The sequence below is a fragment of the Podarcis gaigeae genome (assembly GCF_964106915.1).
Source record: "Podarcis gaigeae genome assembly, chromosome: Z".
NCBI lineage: Eukaryota > Metazoa > Chordata > Lepidosauria > Squamata > Lacertidae > Podarcis > Podarcis gaigeae.
Window position 1 is genome coordinate 14,261,130 of NC_139691.1, and position 22,471 is coordinate 14,283,600.

The 22,471-nt window shown below is 45.6% G+C and overlaps 1 protein-coding gene and 1 long non-coding RNA gene across 21 annotated transcripts in view; one reads left to right on the top strand and one right to left on the bottom strand.

The window, feature by feature from the left end:
- RAPGEF1 (Rap guanine nucleotide exchange factor 1) overlaps nt 1-11,652 on the bottom strand; it is a 118,159-nt gene extending 106,507 nt beyond the window's left edge. For 14 of the 20 annotated variants that reach the window (XR_014559993.1, XR_014559994.1, XR_014559995.1 and 11 more), the window contains exon 1: nt 11,268-11,594. Coding sequence is in view for 15 of the 20 variants with exons in the window: in XM_083721328.1 (XP_083577454.1) it covers nt 11,268-11,292 (25 nt within the window). In the remaining 5 variants the exon portion in view is untranslated. Of the gene's footprint in view, nt 1-11,267 lie in introns of all 20 variants that reach the window. The other 6 variants (XM_083721329.1, XM_083721333.1, XR_014559992.1 and 3 more) reach the window with 5 other exon arrangements.
- A 632-nt stretch (nt 11,653-12,284) lies between these two features.
- LOC310836349 lies at nt 12,285-15,217 on the top strand. The gene is made up of 3 exons (XR_014560025.1): nt 12,285-12,460; nt 14,845-14,963; nt 15,087-15,217. It is a non-coding gene; the product is annotated as an uncharacterized lncRNA (long non-coding RNA).
- Nucleotides 15,218-22,471: the final 7,254 nt, after the last annotated feature.

The window sequence follows — 22,471 nt, forward strand, 5'->3', positions numbered from 1 at the left end:
AATGTTGCTGAGGGCCACCCAAAAAACGGTATTGAGGGCTGCATGCAGTCCTCAGATTGTGCATTCTGGTTCAGAGTGAACAGAACTGCCTTGCTTGATCAGACCAAAGAGGTGTCTACTCCAGAGAAGCTAAAGGTGGAGGCAGCAGTTCCACTGGTATCTCACAAGCTCCACCCAGATGGCCCGCAGAATGATTGTGGGATGGCCAAGAACAGTCAAGCCAGTGCTGTGCATGCCAAATGCAAGGAGAGCTGGGAATGGTACTTTTCCCAGAGCTACTGACCCACATTGGTGGCAGTGGGAAACTCTGAAAATCTCAGAAATTGGTTCAAAAGAACTGAGGTAGTTTCCAAACTTTGGGGTGGAGTGTCAAGTTTTTGTCTGAGCACTGCTAGGGAGTTTGTTCTCCGCCAGACTGAATTCAGCTTAAGTACCTAGATGAGTCTTTTGGTTAGCAGTGAGCTACCTGTCCCCAGAAAGAGTGTAAATTGGTCTATTGCCAAATGTTGTTCAAATTGGTGACATATGACCAAAACAAAACAATGTGACTATTGTTGGCCAATCTGTGGCCATCCAGATTTTGCTGGGCCATAACCCTCATCATCTCTGGCTACTAGCTATGCTGGCAGGGACTGACAGGAGTTGGGTGTCCACAATATCTGGTGCACTGTATGATCCCCTTTCCCACTCTATGGTTCAAAGAACTGCAAAGCAGAGTAGATGTCTTAAGGAAATCAGCGGCACACTCACATAATAATGCAAGAAAAGTCCTGATGGCCCATCTAGTCCAGCGTTCTGTTCTAAAAGTGGTCAACCAAATGCCCTAGAGAAGGTGTGGAGAACATCTGGCCTTCCGGATGTTGCTGAAACTCCCTTCATCTCTAGCCACTGGCCGTGTTTGTTAGGTGTGATGGGAATTGTAATTCAGCAACATTTGGAAGTTTATAGGTTCCCCACTCCTGCCTCCAAGGGAAAGCCACAAGCAGGACCTGAGTACATTAGCACTCTTACCACATGTGATTCTCAGCAACCCATGCTCTGAGGTACGCTGCCTCCAACAGTAGAGGCAATAGCCTTTTTCTCCATGAATATGCCTATTCCTCTTTTAAAGCCCTCCAAGAAGGTGGCCATCACTGCCTCGTGTAGGACCAAATCCCACATGAAGAACTAACCGTTGCCTTTCTGCCATCGAAAGAGTCTGGCAGCAACAACTACACTGGAAAAAGCAAATTATGGGTTCAGGATACATGGGGGAGAAAAATCTCTTGCCAAAAAGGGCAGCCGGGTTGCACCAACAGATATTTTTAGCCAGATTTTGAGCCCCTCTTCTCTTTGATGGTGAGCCCAAAGGAACTGTCCACACCCAGAAAATAAATTTAGAAATTCTTTCCAAATTCAGCTTTTTGGTTAAGTCACAAGCCAGCTGCCTTGCATTCCATTAGACTCCAGCTGTCTCCCTCCCCATCCCAATAACACAAAACACACATTCCCTTCTTACACCCGAACAGGCATCCCGCGTGTTACCTTAATGGGTCGGTTGGCTACTTTGTTTATTTTAGCAATACTGTTTTTTAGATTATAACGACAGTATTTTCAACACTATTTTCAATTGCCTCCACTATCAGAGGCAATCTGCCCCTGAACAGCAGTTGCTGTATTGCATTCAGGTCCTGTTTTTAGGCTTCCCATCATGGGCCTCTTGTTGGCCACTGTGAGAACAGGATGCTGGACTAGACAAGCCTTTGGCCTGATCCAGGAGCCAGACTCTTCTGATGTCCAAGCTGGCTCTCCCTCATCACACATCAGCACTCAATGTTTACCGGATGTAAAAGCTATGCACTGCACCCATGGTGTACATTTCATACATACAGCTTGTTGCCATGCGGTGAGCAGTAAGATACATTTGCACCAGCCTGAAAGCAGAAATCAGCTGATCACAGTGTTAGTGCAAGCCTGCCAGTTATTTCCAGGATTGAGTGCCAAGTATACAGATTTCTTGTCCATTTCGATTTCCATTCATAAATTGCCTCCATCTCATGTCTACATTAAAATGTTATTTTGGAAAAATGAAATTTATACCCAAGCATGTATTTTATCTCAGTGTACTTATTTCTTAAATATTTCATTATAAAATATGCATTTTAAACACCTTTTAAAAGTCAATAAGAATCTCAAAATTCAGATAACTACAAAATTGGAAGGAATAATTTGTTATTCTGATCCACACATCAACCTAGGAGGTGCAGATAAGGGTAAACTGGCATCAGAGTTCACAGACTCCAATCCCTTGAGCATCTCTGGGGCCACTTCTGGGAGAGAGGAATGGCGATTTAGCTGTGGATCTGCTCGCTGCAACTGACAGAAGATAATTACAGTAGATTCCGGCATATTAGGCGACTGGGAGTATTAGTTGTTGTTGTTGTTTAGTCGTTTAGTCGTGTCCGACTCTTCGTGACTCCATGGACCAGAGAACGCCAGGCACCTCTGTCCTCCACTGCCTCCCGCAGTTTGGTTAAACTCATGCTGGTAACCTCGAAAACACTATCCAACCATCTCGTCCTCTGTCGCCCCCTTCTCCTTGTGCCCTCCATCTTTCCCAACATCAGGGTCTTCTCCAGGGAGTCTTCTCTTCTCATGAGGTGGCCAAAGTACTGGAGCCTCAGCTTCACAATCTGTCCTTCCAGTGAGCACTCAGGGTTGATTTCCTTCAGTATGGAGAGGTTTGATCTTCTTGCAGTCCATGGGACTCTCAAGAGTCTCCTCCAGCACCATAATTCAAAAGCATCAATTCTTCGGCGATCAGCCTTCTTTATGGTCCAGCTCTCACTTCCATACATCACTACAGGGAAAGGGGGTATTAGACAACCCCCCAAATTGGCAGTTGCAATTTGGGGGTTCATCTTAGAAGCCCAGTCGCCTAATACGCTAGGCAGCTCTGCACCAGGAGAAAGCCGCCAGGTGTGGAGCAGAGCCCACCGCCCCTGCTGCTGCCTCCGAAGTAGTGGGGGGGGGCTCCCCGCCGGGCGACTTTCTCCCGGCACAGAGCGGAGCCCATCGCCCGCTGCTGCTGTTTCGGAGCAGCGGGGGGGGGGGAGGGGGAGGCAGGATCCAAGCCGTGCCACCCATACCCGGCATATAAGATGACCCCAAACTTTTTAACCTCTTTTCCAGGGTTAAAAAGTCGTCTTATACGCCGGAATCTACGGTATGTGGTGATTGAAAAAATTCCGACAGATCACTCTGGAGATCATGGTGATCTGGGAGTCAACCTCAAGACACTTGGATCAAAGCAGTTTTCCTGCTGTCTATGCTTGCATTTTGGACAGAAGATAGGATGAGCTGGCAAGCTATGGAGTAACACCATCATGCCAAAATGCCACACAGTCACCTTATAGGTAAATAAGAATCACATCCTCTCTTTTTAAAACATCTCTGGGATGCAGAAACTGTCACAAGACACCACCCCCCCCAAAAAAAAATCTGCTGGGGAAAATCTAAAATTTGAAAATCTATGAGTACCACTTTCTGTTGTTGAGAAAACAGAGAGGGAACTAATTCTTAAAGTATCTAAAGCAAACTAGAAGGCTTGATTTATGGTGGACAAGAAATATTAAAATGAATTATAGGAACTCCTGTATTTGAAAATCTTTAATCTCCCCCCCCCCCCTGCCACAAAAGAATTGGTGAAATTGAAAGTCAAGTGGCCATCATTAGCTGTGGTTGATGGAGAGAGACCCCTGGAAATTTTGGTCTCCCAGGGTGAGAGATTGGGAGGAGTAAGGAAAAATCCCAGGTGAGAGCTGGCAGGGACTACTGTCCTTTGTGGGTGGTAAAGACCTATAATTATTTTACTTATTTGATTTGTATCTTCTGCAGTTGTAATTCACTAGATTATGGGAAAATCTTAATATTGAGGCCACTTTCTGCATCTCCAAATGATAAAATCATAAAAGGTAACTTCCTATGTATGATTCAGTTTCCTTGGGTCAATATCCTCCAAATTGTAGGGTTGCTATACGTCCAGTTTTTGCCAGACATGTCCTCTTTTTCAGTGGTGAAATTACTGTCCAGGCAGATTTTTAAACTTTTGGAAAATGTCTGCCTCTGTGTTTTCTCTTCCTACAATTAGTTATAGTGATGGGAATGAGGAAGGTCCCAAGATGGACCTGGTGTGCTGGGTGTGGAGCTTGTTGCCTCCCCACCTGGCCCACCAAAGGCTGTGAGGATGCAACGGCCCTTCTGGAACTTAAGTAGATGGCTAAGTGTGGGAGAGTTGGGAGCGCGGACCGGTGGGAGAGGAAACATCATTTTTCTTTAGGGTGGGGGAAGAGGGTTATTTACTATTATAGGGGTGGGGAGAGAATCAGTTTTTTTCTTTCTGTTTGGGGCCATCAGGATTTGTTCCCAAATTGCCACTTCTCTAAATTTCTACAGAAGCAGAGGGGGGGGGGAAGGGATGTTCTTGGCCAATCAAGAAAGCTTTGTTTATCTTTAGGAAGACGTATTATGCTTAAGTCTGCTCCCCCCCCCCCAATCTTTTCATGATAGGAGATTTCATTAATGTCTCTTTGGAAAGGGAAAGAAAGTATCAGTTTGCTCTGAAAACCATTCCCTTTTTAAAGGGAGGGGCAGTATGCACTTAGGCTAGTATTGTCTGACACATTATGTTGTAAAAATCTAAATTGGGCTCAGTCTGAAAAGCTCAAAATGATGTTAGCCTAAGCTCCCTCACTACAACACTGTGTGGTTAAGACATGAGATTTTGCCCAGAGCCTCTGAATGCAATATCCCATGCGACTCCCACAACCAATAAAAAAATTTCTGGGGAGTGTGTTTGCTTCAAACAGTAGTATATGGTGCTGAGCTGAAATATGAACATCCTTTGGAAATTGCCAAATGTGTCCTCTTTTTTGCTCTTCAATGTTGTATATGACAACCCTATCATACTGCCTGCGTTAACTGGCAGTGGGTCTCCAGGATAAGTGTCTTTCCCAGCCCTACCTGACGAAGCCCGGGATGGAATATGGGACGCTCTACCACTGAGCTACTGCCCTTCTGAAGTCTCTACATTAGAAGCAGCTGAGACATTTAATCACTCCCAGTACGCACACTCGTCAGAATTACCCACCCTTGAAGCTGGTTGCCTATTGACAAAAACACAGGAGGGGAAGCTGCTTCAATGCTTTAAAAAATAAGCCTGTTGGAAAAAGAAACAGAGGGATCCTCCCATTTTAATTTAGAAGAAGCATGCCTCAACTATCAAAAGTTTGCGAAATACTCCTATAGACAAAGCAAGCTTGCGTAAGATCAATTACTGTGGATTAATTAACCTTAAGATGATGTAAATGTTGCAACCCTATGTATGCCTGCTTGGGAGTACACATCCTATCAAATTCAACAGGCTTGCTTTCAAATAAGCATGCATAGAATCAGTCTCATAACCACCTGTTACTTTCAACAGAGCAATGTTAGAAATTCAAATATTATAAGCTAGGCACCAAATGGCTTCTTAAATCAAGGTTACAGTCACCAAAATGAAATGCCTAGTTGCCATTTTGGGGCCAGACAGATCAAAAGTCGTATTTTTCAATATGACTTTTTGGTTACTGAAATTCATTTGGATTGTGCAGATAAAACATAACCCATAGTATTCTACAGGATGTGTTACTAGTGTGTGAACACAGTCAAGATCCAAGGATCCCCAGCCATGCACCTCCATATGATGAAGTCGGACACCATCCTGCTGCCCTTCGCTTGGTCATCTTCACTTGGTCGCAAGTGGCTAATAGCCAGGTGCGAAATGAGCCTTGCAAATTCCAAACGAGGTGAGGAACCTCAAGCCCAGGAGCCAAATGCAGCCTTCTGGCCTCTCTTTCTGGTCCTTGGAATACTCCCCAAGCCATGCACCCTCTCTGATGCCACACCCCTCACTGGCCCTCCTTCACACCTGAGTGTTATTTCTTGGCTGGAATGTGCCCTTGATTTTTGATAATACTTCTTGATTGTATGGTCAGCAGTTCGAATCTGTATGATTGGGTGAGCTGCTGTTGCTCTGTCCCAGCTCCTTCCAACCTAGCATTCAAAAGCATACCAGCGTGAGTAGACAAATAGGTACCACTGTGGCGTGAAGGTAAACAGCGTTTCTGTGCGCTCTGACTTCCATCACGGTGTTCCGTTTCACCAGAAGCAGTTTAGCCCTGCTGGCCACATGACATGGAAAGCTAGCCGCGGACAAACACTGGCTCCCTCAGCCTGAAAGCGGAGGTGAGTGCCACACCCCACAGTCAAATTTGACTGGACTTAACCATCCAGGAGTCCTTTACCTTTACCATACCAAGTTCTTGAAAAAGATTCCAAAGCCCCTGGTTTGAAGGCAGTTTTGCAAATAAGCTTGCAGAAGTTGCTAGCTGCCTTTCAAGATATAGTACCTGGGCTTATTATTTGCAGCCAGGAAGAGAAAGAACAGCCAGGTCTAGTTGTCCTGTAACGGCAGGCTGACATGACATTTCGTTTCTCCAATTAACCTGCTGGGACAGCCAGTTAATCTTTCACCAGAGGTTCACAGTGCTCCACAGTGCTGCTGGGATCCTTGCCTCCCAACAGCATCAGGCAAACCCCTGTGTCCTTCCTTTACCCCTGGGTTGGGGAATCCTTTTCAGTCCACACTGCTTCATAGGCAGCTTTTTGGGAGCAAGATGACACTAGTAGGAGGGCAACAGATGTAATTCTGACAATGGCACAGTGGGCTTCATCAAAGCTGTACAAAGGCCAGAGTCTTCAATACTCCCTTTCCATGCCTGTCTCCATCCTCTACCCAGACAAACAGGTAGCTACGGCACAGTTTAAGGATACATCCTAGCCAGGCAAAAGTACTCAAGGAGGGCATGGAGGAAGCCTGAGAGCTAAGGACTGGACAGAAGCCCAAAGGACTGTATTTGATCCTGGCTACTGCTTCGCTCCCTAACTGAAGGAATGGGAGATCCCCTGAAAAGTATTGCCCTAGGTTGCTTTATATACAGTTGCTTTATTCATCACACACACACACACACACACAAAGTAAAGGTAAAGGACCCCTTAAAGGATGGTTAAGTCCAGTCAAATTTGATTATGGGGTATGGCACTCATCTCCACTTTCAGGCCAAGTGAGCCAGTGTTTATCTGCAGACAGCTTTTCAGGTCAACTGCCCAGCATGACTAAACAGCTCTGGCACACAGAACACCATGACGAGTGCCAGAGCACACAGAAAGGCCATTTACTTTCCCGCCACAGTGGTACCTATTTATCTATTCGCACTGGTATGCTTTCGAACTGCTAGGCTGGCAGGGGCTGGGACAAAGCAACGGGAGCTCACCACTGTTGGGTGGATTTGAACTGCTGACCTTATGATCTGCAAGCTCAAGAGGCTCACTCCTTCTGTCCCTCTGTCACAGTATTCTGCTCCAAGCATTCAGAAGATATTACTCAGCAATTAATCAGTATCTGGGGAACAATCTGACCTCTGACACAATGGGATGCTCACTTGTTTTAGACAGTTACCGTACTTGGTACAAGAGACACGATTTGCACAGTGCATAGTACTTGAAATCAGCTGCTAGGAAATCCAAGTCACTTTTTATTTCCAAGGGGTCCCTCCAAAACCTTATCACAGGAAGACAGATTCAGATGCTGCACAGAGCTAAGAAGTCAAGACAAAAAGCATTTAAAAATCATCAGACCCAGAAATCTCTCTATGCCTTTCAAGCAAGTAGAGACAGACAGGCCTGAACAGTGCCTGTTTGGTGGGGAAAGGGTGGTGGCATGACACCACAACTGTTACTGTACATTCCCCCAAGGAAGATATCCAGAGAGTCCTTACAGCACAGAACACAATACAACATTGATTTCTCTCTGCTAATTAAATGCTACATAATGAAACCAAATAAATTCACTGCTTGATTTGCAAAACACTAATTGAATCTTTAAATATAACACCTCTGGTACACCGAAAAGCAGCTGTAAACAGATACAGCTTAAAATCAGAGGAGACCCTTTAGGAGTCTGAAGTGCCACTAGGCATCCCAGTTAAATGCTTCCCAGTTCACTGCTTCAAGCAGAGGAATGTCTTCCTAACCTTTCTCTTTTCAAGACTAGGGAGAGGAGATCCCAGCCAGATCCAGCATTCTGGAGAACAAAGAAGAGGAAGGAAGGAATATTAAGAGAATATATTCCACTCTTTCTACTAAACAGGACATTTAGAATTTAAAAATCAGTCATTATGCACAAAGCTATGCCACTCATAGCTTGTTTTTAGCTAACAGCCTTGTTTTTAGCTAATAAATGTGCAAAAATACAACTTTCAGAACAGTGGGTATTAGTTTTCAGAAATAATATGAAAGACTTGAGAAAGTAATTTCCAGTGCACCCCTCTCAACGCATGCAAAAAAGCAAGAAAAATATATAAACAAGTAGAAAATTTCTTTCAAGTGCCATTAGGAGTTTCCCCTCACAGGAGGCCTCAACTCATACCTCTCTGTTCAAACTTCAGTGGCAATGCAATTCAGCAGGAAAACCCCATCCCCCCTTCAATGGGTGCTGGGACAGGCATTTCCCCACCTACACCCCAATATCAGTCACATCTGGAAACACCCACCAGTTCCCCCAGTCACCACCAGTTTCATACCGCAAATCAGGAGCAGAAACTCTGGAAATTCTAAGTCTGTGGGGCTTCTGCAAATATCAAGAAAATGCCAAAGAACACTTTCATGAGGCTAATCAATAGAGAATAAGCATATACATGAATGCAAGAAGTCTCCTTCTGTTGTTCCCTGCTATCTGCAAAGGACCCTGTTTGGAGGGATGAGGGAGAAAGCCAAAGGTCTTTGACAGGTTACTCGTGTAAACCACACATCCTCAATCTGATTTCCTCCAGATATTTTGAACTACAACTCTCATCAGACCGACCCAGCGCCTTCGGAAGTAGCATCTACAGATACAACTTTTCATAGCTGTGTGTGGCTATAAACCAAGACCTCCACAGTCCCAGCCCAACACCACTAAATACCACCAAATCCTAATAGTGAAATACAGTAGGTCAGTGGAAATTAATACCACCCCCTTGAACACTACTTGAGAAAGCTCCCCCACAAAGTCTGCTTTATAGGAAAAACAAAAAAATTCCTTCCAGTAGCACCTTAAAGACCAACTAAGTCAGTTCTTGGTATGAGCTTTCGTGTGCATGCACACTTCTTCAGATACAGTCTTTATAGAACTTAGCGAAGCTGGGGCTGATGGGAGTCCAAAATATTTGGAGGGCATTGGGTTGCCAATGTGCTATAGTAGTTAAAGGGTCGGACTAAGACCCGGGAGACCCAGGTTCAAATCCCTACTCAGCATGAAGCTCATAGGATGGCTTTGGGCCACTCACTGCCTCTCAGCCTGTTCTACCTTCTATGGTAATTGTGGGGATTAAATGATGAGGGGAAGAATCATGCACACCACCTTGAGCTCCATGGAGAAAAGCTGCAATATAAATGAAATAAATAAATAAATAAATAAGGAGTTGGAAGAATAAACTCTTTATCCAGTACTGCACTAGGATGAATTTACACTATAGATTTTATTTAAAAGGCCCAGGTCAGGGTGGGGGAAAAGTGTTAATCTGCAAGTGGAATGAAGTTTGTTTTACAGAGCTTTATGAAGCATGAGAGCTGGGTTTTTTATAGAGTTGGAAGAAAAACAAGATACTCTGTGGCATTGGGGAAACCATCTATTCTACAGTAATAAGAAGAATCTGATTTATGAAGCTGGAGATGATTGTTCAGGTCAGGAAACAAGATTATCTACTGTATTGCACTATGAAAGTGGTTACATCGTGGTGCTGATAATGCCAAGGCTGCCATATGGGAGAGAAGTATATTCCTGCACTGCAGAGGGTTGGACTAGATGATCATCAGGGTCTCTTCCAGCTCTACAATTCTATGATTATATGAAAGAGTCTGTTCTGAATGAAGTTTCAGGGAAAGGTGCTGCTGCTGCTGCTGCCATATGGGGAAGGAGGAACTCTGCTCTGAATGGTTCTGTGCTGAAAGAAGTTGAGAAGCATATAGTTCTGAGGGAGGGAGCATACCTGACACACAGGCCTGAGAAATAAAGAGTGTCCTTGGGGGGGTGGGGAATCCAGTTCATTCTTTTAAGATTGGTTTTGAGAAACCCTCCCAGTAGTATGTGGGGCTTGGTGCAAGTCCCCCCTATAGGTCAAGAAGCCTTCAATGTCTTTTACAACAGGGGTACATGAATGTAGAGCCGCTATTCCATGGGGCAGGAGTAAACCTGTTTTATAGCACCCTCCTACAGGACTGAAAGAGTAAACAAATAGCTGTACAGGGTGCAATAGGAATTATTCCACAGGAGGAAAAAAGGCTGTATGCAAATATCAGGGGGATACTGAACTTAGGGAAGATGGCTCTGATTCTATGCATAAAATAAAGAGCATTATATGTGAGGAAATTAGGAGCATCCCAGGACCTATGGTTTGAGTTAGTCCCCAAACGTATGTGTCCTATTGGACTGACAGCAGTGCCAAGAGGCAGGAACCCTTATTACTCCACAGTATTAGAAACAGCATTTTTTTTAATAATAAAAAAGGGGGGAAGGGGGTGTGTTCCTCCAAAGGGGGTAGGAAAGACGCCTTTTCTAGAGGGCTCCCTATACTGGGGGGTATGTGTGTGTGCATCTCTCACATTTGCTATTTATGATTTGCAGCCTTACCCTTTACATATATTTTTTTAAAAGCTGCTCTTCTATAGGGCAGGAAAGGGCCTACTACTCTCTGGCATTTAAAAGACTTTTTTTGAAAATGAAAAGAGATGGGGCTGCTATTCTATGGGGCAAGAGGAAAACGTTTTTAAGAAAAACAAAAGGAGAAGGCGACAAGAGGAAAGTCGAACTTCAATGGATCTCTGCCGTGGGCGCGGGAGGATTACTATACAGTATTCTGTAAGGCGGCCAGACCCTTCCGGGTGGGGGCTGCCTCCATTGAGCATGGGCGGGGGGGGGGCGTGTGTGTCTGTGTGATTCTCTCTCTCTCAGACCCATATAAATCCAGCTGATGAAAGAAATCAGGAACCAAAACGGTGTGTGAATGAAAAGCCGTGGTCTCTAGTGCGCCCCCACCCCACACAATTTCCCTTCCCCCCCCGTCCCCAAAATACCGCCCCGCCGACTGAGGAAAGGCGGACGGCCTCCCCCTGCCCCCTTTCTCTCAGCGGCCTTCCCGCCGTCCACCCACCTGCTTTCTCGATCTTGCCGGACATGTCGCGGCCGCGCCGGGGCTGGGCTCCGATCCCGCCCGCCTGCAGAGGGGGGCTTGGGACGGGAGCTCGGGGCTCAGAGGCCCAGCCCGGCTGGAGGAAGCGGCGGAGGTGGAAGACGACGACGACGACGACGAAGCTGCCGCCGCGAGGGAACACCCGAGCCGGGCGGGAAGGAAGCCAGTCTGCTCCGCCTCAAGACGCCGCAGCGGGGCCTAAGACGAGCGGCTCAGCCCGGCCTCCTCGTCCTCCTCCTCCTCGGTCGCCGCCGCCTCGTCTCGCTTCCCCTCCCTCGGCCGGGCCCCGGTGTGTGTGTGTGAGAGAGAGGCTGGAGAGGAGGCCGCACAGCGCGCCCTGCTGCCCGCCCTGGAGAAGGCAGAGGAGCCGGTGGCGGTGGCTAAGGGGAAGGAAAAGGCCTCTCGCCTTCTCTTCCCCTGCTGGATGGCAGCCTGCCTTGAGAGGCAGGGAGCCCCCCTCCCCACTGGACTCAGTGGGGCAGGGGGAAGGCCTCGGCCCGTCATGAACCAGCCCCTCTGCTTAGTAAGGGAGCCCCACAGAATTCAGCAAGCCTTACTCCGGGGAAGCGGGCTCTGTGACCTTGCTTGGGAGGAAGCCCTGTTGAATTCAGTGGGGCAAAAAGGCAAGTGAGAGCTGGACCATAAAGAAGGCTGATCGCCGAAGAATTGATGCTTTTGAATTATGGTGCTGGAGGAGACTCTTGAGAGTCCCATGGACTGCAAGAAGATCAAACCTATCTATTCTTAAGGAAATCAGCCCTGAGTGCTCACTGGAAGGACAGATCCTGAAGCTGAGGCTCCAATATTTTGGCCACCTCATGAGAAGAGAAGACTCCCTGGAAAAGACCCTGATGTTGGGAAAGATGGAGGGCACAAAGAGAAGGGGACGACAGAGGACGAGATGGTTGGGCAGTGTTCTCGAAGCTACCAGCATGAGTCTGACCAAACTGCGGGAGGCAGTGGAAGACAGGAGTGCCTGACCTGCTCTCATCCATGGGGTCACAAAGAGTCAGACACGACTAAACAACAACAAAGCCCTGTCTAGTTAGAGGCGGGTCCCTCAGGGCAAAACACTGCCTACACAGGAGTAAACCCCTCCAAGGAAATCCTGTGTTAAGCCCCACTGAGTCCAGCAGAAGCTTACTCCCAGGGAAGTGCATATATAGGATTGTCAATAATAGGTTTTATTTTACTCCCAAGTTGCTCAAGGTGGCACAAATAAGTCACCCTCTCCCCCATTTTACCCTAATGACAACCCTGTGAGGTAGATTAGGCTGAGAGGCAGTGACACGTCCAAGGTCACCCAGTGAGCTTCATGGCTGAGTGAGGTTTAAATGTGGGGGGGGGGGAGCAGCAGGGGGAACCACATACAGCACCTTGAACTGTTTGGAGGAAAAATGGGATATAAATAAATGCAAGTAACGCTAATAAAGTAAGCATGGATAGGACTGCAGTCTATGTGTCTACTAAGGAGCAGTTATAAAGTTTCAAGGTGACTTCTCACCATAACCAACTCAACGCAGGGGCAATTGGGTTGCCTGTGGACCAGGTGTAGTGAAGCTTTGTTACCCCTCCAGGTGTTGCTGAACTACAATTGCCCATCCCTGGCTGTGCTTGCTAGGGCTAATGGCAGCCATCATTTGATAACATCTAGAAGGCCAAGGTTTCTGCCCCCCCAGCTGTAGTAAATGGTTAAGAGTAATCTGTAGCCATTTTGAGCAGGACTGGGGAACCCATGGCCTTCTCCAGATGTTGGACTCCAAGCTCCCATCAACATAGCCAAGAGTTCAAATGCCTCATGTGAAATACCGTACTCCTGCTGCTTAGAATTCTTAGTCACTTTTCAGCTTCAGGTGAAAATATTGCAAGATCTTGAGGACATAAACAATTTATGAACAAAACAATCTTTCACTGCCCCCTCCATATCAGCAAAGCAAAGTCATAGAGTTGTAAGGGACCACAAGGATCGTTTAGTTCAACCTCCCCTGCAATGCAGGGATCTTTAGCCCAAACTAGAGTTTGGGACTCAAACTCACAACCCTGAGATTAAAAGCCTCATTCCCTACTGACTGAGCTATCCCAGGGATTGTGTGAGTTTAATTTTCATTTTCATTCAACTGTATTGTTTTTCTTTTATTTCTTTACCATAATATGTTAATTGAATTATATGTTTTTGGTTAAATAAATAAAAATAAATATTTAAGAAGGAAAAAAACCCTGGCAAGTGGTCAGGGATGATGGTAATTGTAATCCAGCAAAATCTGGAGGGCCATAGATGCCCTAGCCCTGATTTAGAGACCAAACTGGAGGTAGGTTTCCTGGTCTTCTAAATATTTCTGTTCACGTGAAGCTTTTCTCCTGGTATGGAGAGATTAAGAGATGGGCAGTAGCCTTCCTTTGCTGGTTTTAGTTCATTTATCTCAATGCAAAGCCTTTACACTTCCCTCAGCCTTGCATTCACTTGTGTATTTAATCTTCAGAATAAGAACGCATTAGCAATTATGAGCTCCCTTTCACATGCAAGCATATTTCTATCACACAGTGCATAGTCAGACTGTGGAACTCACTCCCACAGGAAACAGTGACAAGATGGCTTTCAAAAAGGATTCCACAAATTACAGAGGATAAGGCTATCAGTGTCTACTAGTCATAATGGCTATGGTCTGCCTCCACAGTCAGAGGGGCAGAAATGCAGAAATACCAGTTGGTGGAAGTAGGGAGAAAACCTTTGCGCTCAGATCCTGCATGTGGTCATTTCCTGTTGAGGCATCTGGTTAGCTAGTGTGAGAAAAGGATGCTGAACTATATGGGACTTATAGAATAATAAAACTGTAGAGTTGGAAGGGACCCTGAGGGTCATCTAGTCCAACCCCCTGCAATGTAGGAATCTCAACTAGATTATTCATGACAGATGGTCATCCAACCTCTGCTTGAAACCTCCAAAGAAGGAGAGTCCACCACCTCTTGTCGAAGGTTGCTCCACTGTTGAACAGCTCTTACAGTCTTGTATTCTTATCCAGATTGGATCTTATTTTGACTTGGAATAACAAAAAGCAGGTTTACCCCCCCCCCCCCAGCCCCTAAAAATACATGTATCCATGTATGATGGGAAACAGGGTATCATGCCAGTGTAACTGGGAGGAAAAGAAAAAAAAATCCTTCCAGTAGCACCTTAAAGACCAACTAAGTCAGTTCTTGGTATGAGCTTTCGTGTGCATGCACACTTCTTCACACTGTAACTGGGAGGAAAAGGTTTAATTAATGAATAAATGACACATTCTCCCCTCACACTGGGCACTGTGCCCTCCTCTATAACCAACTGCCTGAAAGGCATGGCTTCTTGTTGGTTCAATTGTAATCCTGACCCTGGTTGGTGCACTCTTTGACAGTTCCAGTGGAAAGCCTTGAAATTATTTTGGCCAGACAGAGAGAGTGGGTGGCCTCTAGTGGTGGTGGTGGGGAAAGAAGTTATGCTGCATAAATCTGGCATAATATTTTTTTTAAAATATTACTTTCCAGAACTTTCTAACCCTTTTAGGGAACCTGTACCACACCAGCTTGCCTGTTGGACACCCCCTGCGTGATTGCTACAGAACCCCATTGCTTGCAGATAATTGTGGGAAAGGTTCTGGCTCTGTTCCTGAGGTGACAGTTCTGGTGAGTAATCTGCCTTTCAGGTAAGCTTTTTCCATATTATAGAGCTCCATGTTAAGGAAGTCCCTGTTTTTGTAGAACAGCATATGTAGTTTTTGAAAACAAATGAAGAATTTTTATGTTTAGGAAACAACAAGGAGAAGCAGGACTAAGATGCAGAGATAAGCTCCAGAGATCCAGACCGTGGGGAGCCCCAAGAAATTAATAAATACAATTTGGACTATAGTTTGATCTTTTTTATTTTAGTTTTTTATTTTTTAATTGATTGAATATTTAATTGGATGTTTTCAATTGGAAAATCAATAAAAATGATTTTTTAAAAAGAATTTTTATGTTTCAACAAACCATTCCAGTTGACTGATGTATGTATGTATGTATTTATTTATAAATATAAAATAAGGTCTCTGCCTAGGGCAGTGGTTCCCAAACTTTTTCAAGCCACCACCCCCTTAGTTCCATAAGTTCATCCCCAGTGCCTCTTACCCTGCTCTATAGAAAACATGATTCAGACCAGCTGTTTGCACAACTAATGTTATTGTTGGCATCCATCTGTCTCGAGAGACAATGGAGTGCACTTCTGGGGCTGCAGTCAAACTGCTGGAGAGTCCCAGCGCCTGCTGTGGCTGCAGAGACCAGTAATTCATAACTGCTGCCTCCTGTGCTGTTTTTGCTGCATTAGCAGCACCAAAAGTGCCATCCCCAGGATGCAGGCCTTGGCAGTGTGCATGGAGGTCATGGGCTGCCCATACAACCACTGATGTGGTCCAAGGGAAAGCGTTTGGCACCAGTTTGGCTGCCAGGAGTTTCTAGAAGTAGGCATACAAGGTTCCAGCCAACTGCAGGGACTTCACTACAGATTTTTGTAATGTTTACTCTCTATCTTTTTCTTCTCCAGAAGATAAGAACACAATAAAATTAAAACCAGTAACAATTAATTGCACATTTATTCAAAATCCAACTAAAACTATTTAATTTAATTAATTCAACAAAAATGAAGTTGATCCAGTGATTCCAGCTTTTCTAAGTCATTTACATCTCCAGTGCCTCTCCCCCCGCCCCGTAAATCCCCTCCCCAGGGAGCAGTACAACCACGGTTCTAGGGTGTTTGTGTTGTTTTTAATACACACTTTTGTATTTCTCTTAAACCTATTTTTGTTACTTTTGCTGTATGCTTGTAAATCATCTTGAAACTTATGTGAAAGGCAACTCTTTTATTAAATTAACTCCGGTGTTTTTCATAATACTAAACAACATTGTTTTAAAGGAATACGAGTCAAACTTAAAACAAAATCTTGCTGTGTATGGAGTGTTCTTGTTCAGGCACCCATGACTTCATCCATGATATGCTACTCTTCCTCCCTTCTGGTTTTCTGTCCTCCCCCAACTCCCCCCCAGACTTCATCTTCACTATACATAAAAGCCACTATGATACCACTTCAGACAGTTATGGGTTCCCTCAAGGAATCCTGGGAGCTATAGTTGGTTAACAGTGCTGAGAATTATTAAAGGGTAAAGGTAAAGGTACCCCTGCCCGTACGGGCCAGTCTTGACAGACTCTGGGGTTGTGCGCCCATCTCACTCAAGAGGCCGGGGGCCAGCGCTGTCCGGAGACACTTCCGGGTCACGTGGCCAGTGTGACATCGCTGCTCTGGCGAGCCAGAGCTGCACACGGAAACGCCGTTTACCTTCCCGCTAGAAAGCGGTCCCTATTTATCTACTTGCACCCGGAGGTGCTTTCGAACTGCTAGGTTGGCAGGCGCTGGGACCGAGCAGCGGGAGCGCACCCCGCCGCAGGGATTCGAACCGCCGACCTTTCGATCCGCAAGCCCTAGGCGCTGAGGCTTTAACCCACAGCGCCACCTGCGTTCCCAAGTATTAGGAGATCCCTATTCCCTTCATGGAGCTGCAATTCCCACAGTGGTTTATCAATCCCCAATCCCAGGGAACATCTGGTAGGATCCATCACTGTTGTTGTTGTTTCGTCGTTTCGTCGTGTCTGACTCTTTGTGACCCCATGGACCAGAGCACGCCAGGCACTCCTGTCTTCCACTGCCTCCTGCAGTTTGGTCAGACTCATGTTCGTAGCTTTGAGAACTCTGTCCAACCATCTTGTCCTCTGTCGTCCCCTTCTTGTGCCCTCAACCTTTCCCAACATCAGGGTTTCTTCCAGGGAGTCTTCTCTTCTCATGAGGTGGCCAAAGTATTGGAGCCTCAGCTTCACGATCTGTCCTTCCAGTGAGCACTCAGGGCTGATTTCCTTAAGAATGGACCCATCACTGCTCTCCTCCAAAAGCCTGCAATTACCGTAAGCCTAAACAGTAAATGCACACAACTGAAATGGCTGCTTAGCTGTCATTCAATCACATGCGGCCTCAGTTTCCCCTCCACTGTCACTCTGGCTGCTGTCTCAGAGCTGAATAGGCTTTATGAAGCAGAATAGGGTCAGATGTTCCAGTAAGCTCCCAGCTCCAGAGGGTGACCAAGGCATTGACAGAACCACAAGCCATGTCAGCAGGAACACACACATCCCTGAGCTAACTAAGAAACAGTTGGATCTATCAGACTCTGGGGGTGAGCCATTCTAATTGGCCTCCACCCCTGCAGAGTTTTGAGGGTGCCAAATAGGCACATTCTCCCATTAATGCTGTGAAAAGCTTTGCCTCCTAATTACTGCATTTCACGCTGCAGGAGCTGGCCAAGCCTCCCCCACCCACTGCCAGTTGGCAACCATAATGTTATATTCTTAGTTGTCATTAGCCCTGGTGTTATTATCCACAGCCAAGATATGTTTCCTATAACTGAGATTCAGCGATTGTTTTGGGGGTATTTAAGAGAATAATTTTCTTACCATCAGCTCAATGCACACAGAGTTCCAGGGAGTTAGCACTGAGTTGTGGGGAGTAGTCTGCAGTGAGACAGGAGCTATGGATAAGGACCATAGAGCCAGCCAGGAGACATCGAATGCTGGAATTAAAGCAACAACAGTTGCAATAAGTTACCTGAACCATTTGGGCATAATAGACAGAAAGGCATCCTATTCTTCCCTCACCGATTCCTTCTTGAGTAACCATTTGTTCCTTCAGGCTTTAATTCCTTCCTGCTGCTTCTTCTTCAGTGTTGGATCTTCCTTTTCACATCCTCATGACTCCATAATGGCCACATGTAAGCTTGTGCTCAGATTGGTTTTGTTTGCCAGGCTTGATGAACCTTAACATTTCTTTATCCTTCCAACTAGCAGCCTTACTAGATTATTTATTTATGCACTTCACTGTGCTATTTACACACACACACACACACACACACACACACAAACTAACAGGAACAAGGGCCAAGTCAAGAGGCAGGGTAGAGGGGCAAACCAGAACGCCAAAACCAAAGGGCGACTGTATGAAGCAGATAAGCTCAAGCAAGGTTTATCTGGAGCAGGAACCCCTTATGGTTGTTCTTGTCCAGAAGGAGTCAATGAATGGAGTGAGTGCAGAGACCCAGTGGCATAGTGTGGTGGTGGTGGGAGACGGGTGGTTTCCCCAGGTGCAAAATTGTTAGAGGAGCAAAATTTCAACAACCAGCAATTCCTCAATACTGCGTGCTTCTGTCGCTGGGCTCCATTGAAAATGGCTTCTCCGTGCAAACCAGGAAGTGACCTCTCCATCCAGACAATGGAACAACTCTTCTTATGTCTACAGCTGCGGTCTGGGTGAAATGTTAGGCAGATGAATGTGCATACATACTCTGCCTGTTTCCCACCCACCCATCCACATGGCCCTGGGCACTGGCAACCCACGCTACACTACTGCAGAGACCAAGGATGCTAAATTGCCCAGGCCGTTGCTGCCACATGCAGTTCTGTGCCTCACCACACAGGGCAGCTGCACACAGACCCAAAAGTTCTTCATTTGAACCCCTCACAGCCCCCAACAACAGGTGAAACAGAGGGCTTTAATGTGCATCAATCACAGCACACATCAAACTAGGCCAGAGGGGTATAATGTTGTGTCTCTTTCTGTTCTGTGGCTCCAAGGATGAGGTGGTCTGCTTCATTCCATTACTTGCTCATCAGTACTCTTGCTAATTCTGGTGTTCAGAGGTGAGTGTCAATCATTATTTAACCAGGATCAATGCACAAGCAACAGGGAGCAATCAGGAGGCTTCTGGGAACCCCAAGGTCTGCAGAAGTACAAAAAATAAAAATCCAGGGAGGTGATGATAGATAGATGGAGAGATAGATGGATGGATGGATGGATGGATGATAGATATAATGCATTCCTGTTAACTCAATCCATGCATCAACTAAAGACTCCATAATAAATGCAGCAGTCAGCTTAGTGTTTGTCTTGTTGTCCTGGAGTACAAGGACCCACCTGAGGACCCGAATGAGAGGATAGTTCATTTGGTTACAATGTGGTGCTCATAATGCCAAGCTTGCAGGTTCGATCCCTGTACGGCACAGCTGCATATTCCTGCATTGCAGGGGGCTGGACTAGATGATCCTCAGGATCCCTTCCAACTCTATGATTCTGTGATATGAGAATGCTGAATGATCAGGATCAGCAATTGCAGAGGCAGAATTAGGGCAGCACAACTGCTCCTGCAACACTGGGCATTGAGTCTAGGGGGAGCCATGGGGCACTTGAACATTGTGAATTGAGCACTGCTGAAATTTGAAAGACCAAAGTCCACTCCTGGCAACAGGAAACAGAGGAGGGTTACATTGACAGTTGTCACACAAAGGAGGAATATAAGAAGGGTGGGGGGCATCACCAGGGAACTGTTGTGATTGATGATTTTCAGCTTGTTAAAATTATTATTATTATTATTATTATTATTATTATTATTATTATTATTATTATTAATACCTCGCCCATCTGGCTGGGCTTCCCCAGCCACTCTGGGCGGCTTCCCAAAAAATATTAAAATACTGCAATACATCAAACATTAAAAGCTTCCCTAAACAGGGCTGCCTTCAGATGTCTTCTAAAAGTCTGTTAGTTGTTGTTCTCTTTGACATCTGGTGGGAGGGCGTTCCACAGGGAGGGCGCCACTACCGAGAAGGCCCTCTGCCTGGTTCCCTGTAACTTGGCTTCTTGCAGTGAGGGAACCGCCAGAAAGCCCTCAGTGCTGAACCTTAGTGTCCAGGTAGAACGATGGGGGTGGAGACGCTCCTTCAGATATACTGGACCGAGGCCGTTTAGGGCTTTAAAGGTCAGCACCAACACTTTGAATTGTGCTCGGAAATGTACTGGGAGCCAATGTAGGTCTTTCAAGACCGGTGTTATACGGTCTCGGCGGCCGCTCCCAGTCACCAGTCTAACTGCCGCATTCTGGATTAGTTGTAGTTTCCGAGTCACCTTCAAAGGTAGCCCCACATAGAGCGCATTGCAGTAGTCCAAGCGGGAGATGCACCACTCTGGCGAGGCAGTCTGCAGGCAGATAGGGTCTCAGCTTGCGTACCAGATGGAGCTGGTAAACAGCTGCCCTGGACACGGATTTGACCTGTGCCTCCATGGACAGCTATGAGTCCAAAATGACTCCCAGGCTGCGCACCTGGTCCTTCAGGGGCACAGTTACGCCATTCAGAACCAGGGAATCCTCCACACCTGCCTGCCTCCTGTCCCCCCAAAACAGTACTTCTGTCTTGTCGGGATTCAATCTCAATCTGTTAGCCGCCATCCATTCTCCAACCGTAAGAATAGCCCTGCTGGATCAGGCTGAAAGACCCACCTCATCCAACATCCTGTTCTTACAGAGAACCAACCCATAGCTGTCAACTTTTCCCTTTTCTTGCAAGGAATCCTATTCGGAATAAGGGAATTTCCCTTAAAAAAAAGGGAAACGTTGACAGCTATGAACCAACCACATGCTGCAATGGGAAGTCTGCAAACAGCACCCTGAGTTCAACAACTCCCCCCCCCAAGGTTTCCAGCAATATATGTGAAGATATTGTAATTCACTTCCAGATGTCTCACAGGAAGCTGTTCATAAATGAAATAAATAATAAATAATAGTGGCCAACCATTTAAATTGTTTTTGTCTGGCAAGAATATTTACTGAAGTATATGGATATACTTTCAAATATATGTGGTTAGACTATTCCAGTCCAAAATGTCCTCTTTTAAAAGGGCAGTGTTTAAAGTTTAGTTCATTTATGTCCTTAGATGTATTTTTCTTAAAGAACAAAAGAACAAAGGCATCTAACAGATTCAGACAGAGAAAAACAAGAACAAAAAATAAATTCCATAAAAATAGCCAATCCTATGTTGTCTTCAACTTAAGTTCTACTCAGAGTAGACCCACTGAAAATAATGGATCCATGTTAGTTATGTCCATTGTTTTATTTATTAAATCATGCACAACTTAAATGCCATAATAGCCTCTAAAACAGTTTTACAGCTATAAATAAAATAAATATGTAATGAAAATGTGTAATAATAAATCCATCAGGGTATTAAAACATCAGGGTATTAAAACAAATGGGTCTACTCTGATTAGGACTAACATTTGCTCCAACCTCATTTTTTTCCATTTCAAAAACTTTTAAGCCTTAATTTGTCCATCCATCAATCAATTCATGATTAAATCTATTTTATTCAATAATAGGCCTACCATAAACACAAGTTATAATTTGATACCATCAATTTTCTCTAGAGGGCAGCATTGCATGGGACATAATAAAAATGCCATTATAATTGAAGTTTAAATTATTAAAGGATTCCAAACAGAGACATCTGCATTCAGTGTAACCGGCTGATGCATGGAAGCATAGCAAAGATCTAGACACTTGCTACCAAAGTATTACATTACAGTACGAGAACAATCCTTCTCTTTGATTAACCTTGATTCCTGGTTGTGGTCAATGGGGAGAAGCGGGTCTAGGCATCTTGACCTCTTTAGACACCCCCTTGCTGCTGGCCAAGGCTCCCCCTGCCCATTTCAATATTTTCCTCTTATTTTTTTTTCTTAACTAATTTTTAAAGTTGTCAATCAAATATTTGTTATGGTCAACCAAACACTAAAGAAAGTGCCAAATATCTTCCTATATACATAAAAACAAATGGATGTCATCATGCTGCAGTTCATGCGGCTGCTGATAGGCTATAAAGGTAAAGGTAGAGGGACCCCTGACCATTAGGTCCAGTCGTGGCCGCCTCTGGGGTTGCAGCGCTCATCTCGCTTTATTGGCCGAGGCAGCCGGCGTACAGCTTCCGGGTCGTGTGGCCAGCATGACTAAGCCGCTTCTGGTGAACCAGAGCAGCACATGGAAATGCCGCTTACCTTCCCACTGGAGCGGTACCTATTTATCTACTTGCACTTTGACGTGCTTTCGAACTGCTAGGTGGGCAGGAGCAGGGACCGAGCAACGGGAGCTCACCCCGTCGCAGGGATTCAAACCGCCGACCTTCTGATCGGCAAGTCCTAGGCTCTGTGGTTTAACCCACAGTGTCACCCGCATCCCTTTGATAGGCTGTAGTGAAGTTTAATGGAGGGAGGGGAAACTATTGAGAAAACTGCTC